At 37.7% G+C, this 7927-nt stretch overlaps 1 protein-coding gene and 1 long non-coding RNA gene across 4 annotated transcripts; both read right to left on the reverse strand.

Moving 5' to 3' along the window:
* Positions 1–1725: 1725 nt before the first annotated feature.
* Positions 1726–3074, reverse strand: LOC139188874 (uncharacterized). Its single transcript, XR_011572248.1, has 2 exons — positions 2927–3074; positions 1726–2504 (listed from the first exon to the last, which is right to left on the reverse strand). It is a non-coding gene; the product is annotated as an uncharacterized lncRNA (long non-coding RNA).
* A 557-nt stretch (positions 3075–3631) lies between these two features.
* On the reverse strand, positions 3632–7623 carry LOC103445782 (G-type lectin S-receptor-like serine/threonine-protein kinase At4g27290). 3 transcript variants are annotated; one of them, XM_029110029.2, is made up of 9 exons: positions 7489–7623; positions 7272–7314; positions 5887–7095; positions 5485–5637; positions 5257–5387; positions 4925–5135; positions 4497–4734; positions 4263–4413; positions 3632–4091 (listed from the first exon to the last, which is right to left on the reverse strand). In XM_029110029.2, exons 2-9 carry the CDS (start codon positions 7276–7278, stop codon positions 3783–3785), a joined length of 2409 nt encoding a protein of 802 aa, XP_028965862.2. In that variant the 5' UTR covers positions 7279–7314; positions 7489–7623; the 3' UTR covers positions 3632–3782. The 3 variants fall into 3 exon arrangements, with proteins under 3 accessions (XP_028965862.2, XP_028965861.2, XP_028965859.2); XM_029110028.2 differs by having other exon boundaries at positions 5887–7110; XM_029110026.2 differs by lacking the exon at positions 7489–7623 and having other exon boundaries at positions 5887–7328.
* Positions 7624–7927: the final 304 nt, after the last annotated feature.

Consider the following 7927-nt stretch of genomic DNA (forward strand, 5'->3'; position numbering starts at 1 on the left):
TTTAGGGTTGCACTTGAATACAATCATTTTGCATTGCACTGTCAATCAGTTCAGTGCCATGTTGACTTGGTTCATGCTAAATTTCAGTCACTTCTGGTTGTTCCATTACTTGGTCAGGATCCTTATTGTAGTCAGCCTCAACATGTTGATCTGTGGCTTGATAGTATACTAACGCAGGGCAGTGATCAATTGAGGATGTTTCATTTGATGACTGCTCTAATTCTTCAAATATGAAATTTTCAATAGTAAAATCTGATACATCTTGATCTTCAAAAAACCTTGCATTGTGTGTTTCTTTGATTCTTGTATGAGATTGTGCACAATAGAACTTGAACCCCTTTGATTTCTCTGAGTAGCCTATGAAATAGCATGACTCAGTTCTCGAATCTAGTTTTCTTTCCTCTGGGTTGTAGAACCTAGCTTCTGCCTTGCAACCCCAAATGTGAAAATGGCCAAAACTCGGTAATCTCTCATACCATGCTTCAAAAGGGGTGGTTGACACTGATTTGCTCAGGACTCGATTTAATATGTAATTGGCAGTCTTTAAAGTCTCACCCTAGAGGAAACTAGGCAACCTGGACCTTGACATCATGCTCCTCACCATGCCAATCAGTGTTTTGTTCCTTCTTTCTGATACTCCATTTTGTTGTGGTGTATCAGGAGTTGTGTATTGAGCCACGATTCCTTGTTCTTCAAGATAGAGGGCAAAAGGGACTTTCTGTTGTCCAGACTCGATGTACCTGCCAAAATATTCTCCACCCATATCCGATCTAACAATATTAATGGATTTGTTTAACTATTTTTCTACCTCAGTTTTAAAGATTGTGAAACATTTAAGAGCAGCTGACTTTTCACTTATTAAGTAGGGATAACTAAATCTTGAAAAGTCATCAATGAAATTAACAAAGTAACTGTTTCCACAAATGGTTTTAGTTGGGAAAGGACCATAAATATCAGTATGAAAAATCTCAAGTAAATTTTTGCTTCTTTTGGCTTCAAAATTTCAAAAACTTGTTAGTTTTCCTTTGAAACAATCCACACAATCAGTTGCAATTTCAAAATTTAATGGAGGGATCAAGTTGGATTTTGACAGTTTAGTGAATCTTTCTTTTGATATGTGACCTAATCTCTTTTGCCAAAGGGTGTAAGAAGTGTCAGTGTTTAACATTCTCTTTGTACTTGTATGTAGTGCATGATTCTCATTAAGAACAACACTACACTCTAACTGCCATAAGCTTTCAACTAACCGAGCAGTCCCCAAAATAAAATCAAAACTGTTCTTCATAAAAAATTTCAAACATTCATCATCCCCTAGGAAAGAAAAACCATTTTTGACATGTTTAGAGGCTGAAATTAAGTTTCTTCTCATCTTTGGCACATATAGGACATCACTTAGTTGTAAAATGAAACCATAATTTAATTTTAAGCTTACTGATCCAATAACTTTGACTGCAACTTTTGTCCATTCCCCCACAAAGACATTAAAACAGTTAAAACTGGCATCCTTTTGTTTTTGAAAACCATGCATTGAGTTAGTTATGTGAACTGTGCAACCAGTATCGAACCACCAAGAGTTGAATGGAACCTCAATTAAGTTTGACTCTACACATACATTAACTATCTCCTTTCCATTAGCCTTTAAGTAGTCTTTAAACAGTTCACAATCTTTTCTTAAATGACCTCTAGTTTTGCTGAAAAAACATTTGAGTTAGCAATATTTTTCACTTTTGGTTTAAAGATTGTTAGATCCTCTAGAAGTTTCAAATACCTTAGCAGATATAGCAGTCTTATCAGAAGGCTTAGGGTGCTTAAAGTTCTTACCTGGATTAAATCCAGAATTGTTGAACTTCCTTCATTTCCTTCCTTGCATGAAATTCACAATTTCAGTATCCTTGCCTTTTCTTGCCTATGTCGAGTTTCTTCTTGAACACACTGAGCAATTAGCTCATCTACATCCCAACTCTTGTCTTGAGTGTTGTATGACACCTTTAATTGAGAATACTTGTTTGGGAGGGCATGAAGGATCATGAAGACCAACTGCTTTTCACCAATGTTAACTTCTATAGAGTTTAACTTTTCTGCAGCATCAGTCATCTTCATTATGTGGTCTCTAATTGAACCAGCATTGTCAATTTTGTAGGTTGTTAAGAATGACATGTGTTGACTGATCTCAGCCTTCTCAGATTCCTTGAATTTCTTCTCAATTGCACTCAAGTATTCTGCAGCCAACTCATGTCTTTTAATCCCTCCTCGAACTGTGTTAGTCATCCCACTTTCAAGGATTAAAAGTGCAACTTTGTTGGCTCTTGTCTATCTTTCATAATCAACCTTTTCTGCTCTAGTACTTTGATCTGTGATCACTGGTCTTGGAGTATCAATAGCTATATCATACTCATTGATGGTCAATAATAGCCCTATTTCTCTCCTCCATTTCTTGTAATTACTCCCTCCAGTGAGAATTGGAATATTTGCTAAGTTTAAGGTTTTGAGAGATATTGCAGATGCTGCAGATGAAATCACAAACATGAACTAGTTACGTTCCTGATTTCCTTTGCAGTTTGCACATCACAATTCGCATCAATGATTCATACATATAGACTTAGCAACATATCGTTGATAAGCACACATAGAAAAATTAACTCATCAATAACAAAGTATGCAACAACAGGACATCCAATACATGTCTCATGCATGGTAACCATTTTCCATTGTTTAACAGAAAACACAGAGGAGCATTAGTATTTGCAAATAACAAAGTTACTGCAGATGAATACAAGTTTGAGTAACTCATGGTCTAAGATCACTAATCAAAAGTTTAAACGGATTTAATTCATATAGTTTTAAGATTTAACAGAATATGTAGACTCAATCCTTGTATCGAAACATCAAGCAGACAATAACAAAATTTGCAATTCATCAAACATACCTCTCATAGATCCTATTTTAAAAAACAACGCAGCGGAATAGTCATCCAAATCGATCATATTGCATGAAGTAATCTTTACCAAGAAGCATGTTTTGATGAATGGTGATCTTAATCAAAAGGCCCCAAATGGAGAGGAAACCCTTACGCACAGACTTTTCTTTACATCTAAAAGTAATTTATTTATTTATTTAAGGTTTTGATTCGAAAACCCTTATGACAAAAGACCTAGGGTTCGAGTCCCCAAACCTGCAACAATTTTTTTTTTTTTAAATATCATCCATGCTATCTGAACCTATCGGTTTTGATTACAGAATTCATAAACTTATAAACTTAGCTCTGATACCACATGTTAGACTAAACATAGAACCAAGATCTAGCAACATGAATCACAGTGATCAAAACACATGACCAGAACTCAGCAAACAATACATGAAGAAAACCATACTTGCAGATGAACTTGAACCAATTGCCATGTCTGATCTCTGTAGAAAATCACAGTGCACCTTCTCCTCTCTTCAGTGTTCAAAGGCTTTTAACTAATAATAGATCTTAGTCTAGAATTTAGCACGCACTGTGAGAGCAGAGGCCACCATATATATATACTATATAATCCTAACCTTATTCCATAAGGATTTCCCTATTAAAATCCATATATAAAAACAATTCTTATGAAATAGCAATTCAGCACCGATATGGATTCATAAATCCAATCTCAACAAGACTTCCTATTCAGTCTTTAATCCTTTAACTAAGTTCATAGATTCATACTCATGCTTACAATCTTACACAAAGAATACTCAAGAAACTCAAATTAATAGGACATTTTAAGATGATACAAACAGAACATGAATAACAACTATCGAGCTTCGAGTAGTGAAAAACTGACTTCATTAGCTGAAAATGTAACCTTGTTTGCACAAGGATCAACATTGTTGTCATCTAGATCCCTTTCACTATAAAAACCAGGTTTTTGAGGTTGAGGCAATGCACTTTCACCACTCAACATCAGAACTGCAGCTAGCATACTTGGCCTATCTTCCGGATTTCGTTGCACACATAAAAGACCCACATGGATTGATCGCAGAACTTCATGTTGATTACTAGAGTCTCCTACTGATGTATCAAGCAGTTCATTAGACATGCCTTCTGTGTATAAATTCCATGCCTAAAAGATCACAACCATCAATTTTACTGAATAAATAGAAGCATACAAAACAAGTAAAGACATAAAATAATGCTAGATGAACCACGTTTTACATTTTTAAGTGGAATCGAATCCATTTTTTACATCAGTGTCACATTCGACGAAATACTATACATTGATATTGACACTTACATGTCCTAGCAAGTTGAGGTTGTGGCCTGGATGAGAAAATCCTCTGTTCCTCTTCCCATTCACTATCTCGAGCACCATAACACCAAAGCTATAGACATCGGATTTTATCGAGTAGCACCCATCGATGGCGTATTCTGGGGACATGTAACCACTGCAAACCAATGTGTCAAAAACTACCTTTTATAAGCAAGGTATGTACTATGTAGACTGTAATAGATCTTTTACAATACTTACTATGTTCCAACCACTTTCTTCGTCTTAGCCGAAGTTTCATTTCCTCCAAAACTTCTTGCCAGGCCAAAGTCTGAAATTTTTGCATTAAACTCACCATCCAATAGAATGTTACCGCCTTTGAGATCTCGATGAATTACTCTCAGTCTAGAATCTTGATGAAGATAGAGGAGCCCCCGAGCAATCCCATTAATAATGTCAAAACGCTTAGGCCAATCTAGTAAGATGCTTTTTCTTTGATCTGCAAGGTAGCATAGTTGTTAAAAAAAAAATCTGTTATTCTAACAAAATCAATTTGTTATCTTGCACGATCCCTTTCCCTTCCCTTCCCTTATGCAGCCAACCTCCAAAGGATCAGAAGTAAGTTTACAAAGTACGAGGTGATTAGAAACTTAAGTGAAGTAATGTATAAGGTTCTTGAGTAGTGATACCGAAAATAAAGAAGTCTAAGCTTTTATTAGGCATGAACTCGTAGATCAGCATCATCTCGTCTTCTTGAATGCAGCATCCTAGAAGCTTCACTAGATTCCGGTGCTGAAGTTTGGCAATATGTGTAACCTCATTCTTGAACTCATTGAGTCCTTGTCTCGAATGTTTGGAGAGCCTTTTCACAGCTATTTCTTGTCCATCTTTCAATGTACCCTGAAATTCATCAGATCGTATCAAATCAAAATCCATTCTACTCCCTACTTGTATCTGTTACTCCTGACCAAAGCGACATGCTGAAATGTCAAGCTAATTGTAGCGAGGACTGTGATTTCACCTTAAAGACAGATCCGAAACCACCTTCTCCAAGCTTATTGTGGTTTGAAAAATCACTGGTAGCACAAACGACATCACTTAAGTCAAATAATGGTAACTCTAGGTCTTCCTTTTGGTTGGACCTCAGTTTTCCTGCAAAGTACGTAGTGAAGTAAATCATTTAACATGGAACTATACTACCTAGCTTAGAAAACTGAGGGGCAGAAGAGTAGAGAGTCAAATAGCTTACCATCTTTTTTACACTTCTTCTTCCAAACATAGAGCAGGGCAAGGCCCAGGATCAGCAGTCCAGTAGACAACACGATACTGGTTACTATGATCCTCATTTTCTTCACATTGGATTCAGAGTATTGAGCGTTGATCTTTGTATCGTCTTCATGATCTAGGAATGATGATTTTGATGACAGAAAAATTTAATGAGTCGGAGAGTAATAAATAAAAAAGATTATATTGTCTGTCATCCAACGAATCATTGCTAGTTTGTGAGAATTCTAAGAGAAGAATTTGCTAATTGTGTCAAAATTCAAAGTTCTAACTGTTGGAATTAGTACAACATTTCACTTCGTTATGTCTTGACTTTCTTTCGAGCATATGATAAATGCATAATCACCAGAAATTGTTTTTTCCCTACCTAGTTCTGAAGCGGCCATTCTTATATAAATGTCTTGCCCGTTTTCAGCAAAGTATCTTATGTCAATCAGATCACCGTACCACATCAAGCACCCGCTTCCTCCATCCCGGATATCCAAATTTGTATAAGCTGTGCAGGAGCAGTTCTTTCTGCACACCATCTCACATTCCTTGAGGTTCATGCTTCTGTTATGCCAGGACTGTTCTGTGCTAGGCAATTTGATCCCCGAGTACTGTATGAACACGTCTCCACTGCAATTCAGCGGAGCATTTCTCACACAGCCATTAGACCAATCCACCAAATCCCATTCTTTAGGATACTTTGGTTTAAATCCTTTCAAGCAGCTACATACCGGGGCCTTTTCAATGTTACATGCACCATATACACCACATAATGCATAGTTGTCACAGTTATCAATTTGTGCTATTAGTTGAAGCAGCCAACCTTTGGTTCTATCAATCCATGTGTAGCGCCGCACAATTCCATCTGAAGTTAACACCACCCTCGAAAGGATAGAGTTGTTGTGAAGCTTGTAACTATAGTAAATTTCATCAGGCTCAGAAACAAGACTGTATGTGTATATGGGGTTTGTATTTAACTGAGGCGTTCCACTGAACTGGAAATGGACTCCAGTCCATGGTCCAGACCGAAATTTTATGACTGAACCTTCCCTCACAAATTTTTCTGCATATCCTTTGGGACCAAGTTGATATGTATAATTTCCATGAGAAGGATCCTGAGGACTTTTCCATGATCTAAAATGCCAATTGAAGCCTGTAACTGTGTTCCTACCAAGCTTTGCACCTGGTAAGAATGTATCGCCCGGGTAGTCAAAACTTTGCCACAGATAATTCTCAGGGTCAACATCACTCCCATCTATGACGACAAGATTACCCGAATCCAAAAGACGTGCCACTGGATTCTGTGCAGTTCTCGATGTGTTGGAGGACCAAACCGTGCTCATATTGTGGCTGAGAAGGACAAGAAGTCCGGGGTTGGTGACCTTCAGAACGCCGGATGAATCAGTGACGGGTGTGTCTCTGTTGGCAACCCATACAATGGTTGTAACAGATATCTTCTTGTACCATATCCCAACGTAGCGGTTTTTCAAAGCACCGGGACTGAAAAAACCAAGCTCAAAGGTGCCACCATCTGAGACTATGGTCTCACCATCTGCAATGGACTGAAATGTGCTTGTGGCGTCATCGGCTGCAGAGAATAGCGCTGCGATGATGAGCAGCAAAGAAGAGTAGAAAAGAAGCAAGCACATCTTAGTTGAAGCTTTCAATGGATTTTCCATTAAATTCATGGGAAATCACTGAATATTAAAGACCTCAATTGTCCCTCTATACCCTTCCTCCCACATGTGTGATATGCATTTTTACCTGTCATTTGAAGGCCTTATTCAAATAACATGAATTCCTTTTCCTGCAAAAAACCAATTATTTTAGACTTCCTTCAATACTGTCGAATAATTATTTTTGACTTCCTTCAATATTGTTGAATAATTGGGCGTATTCCGAAGGAAAACAAATTGTTCTCCAACGTGAAACTGAGAAAATTGTCGAAGTAGGTTTGGATTCAGTCAAAGAATGATGTTACCGTAGCCCGACGGTTCCGTGTTCATGCATCGTAGCACCAGGGTAACAGTATGACCATGTATCACAACATTTCCCGAATCAAAAAGTCGTGCCGCTGGATTTTGTGTAGGTCTTGATGTGTTGGAGGACCAAACTGTGTTGTTCTGGTTGACAAGGACAAGAATTTCGGGGTTGGTGAACTTCAGAACGGCGAATAACCTGTTAGCTACACAAACAACGTCATAACTGGTATCTTCTTGTACCATATCCCAACGTAGCGGTTTTACAAAGCACCGCGACTTAATAAACCAAGCTCAAAGGTGCCACCATCTGAGACTATGGTCTCACCATCTCCATGGACGCAAATGTTCTTGTTGTGTTGACCTTATATGCTGTGGAAAATGTTGCAGCACTAGTGATGAGGATGGGCAGCAGAAGATGTAAGCATATCTTAATTGAGA

The sequence above is a fragment of the Malus domestica genome, chromosome 10 (genome assembly GCF_042453785.1).
Source record: "Malus domestica chromosome 10, GDT2T_hap1".
Lineage (NCBI taxonomy): Eukaryota > Viridiplantae > Streptophyta > Magnoliopsida > Rosales > Rosaceae > Malus > Malus domestica.

Bases quoted from the DNA above. Each gene is read 5' to 3' on its own strand.
- LOC103445782 (XM_029110026.2), bottom strand. From the start codon at position 7,195: ATGAATTTAATGGAAAATCCATTGAAAGCTTCAACTAAGATGTGCTTG. The intron at 5,638-5,886 runs GTAGGGAAAAAA...CATCATTCCTAG, and splicing joins AATGGCCGCTTCAGAACTAG to ATCATGAAGACGATACAAAG. The intron at 4,414-4,496 runs GTAAGTATTGTA...ATTGGTTTGCAG, and splicing joins AAGAAAGTGGTTGGAACATA to TGGTTACATGTCCCCAGAAT.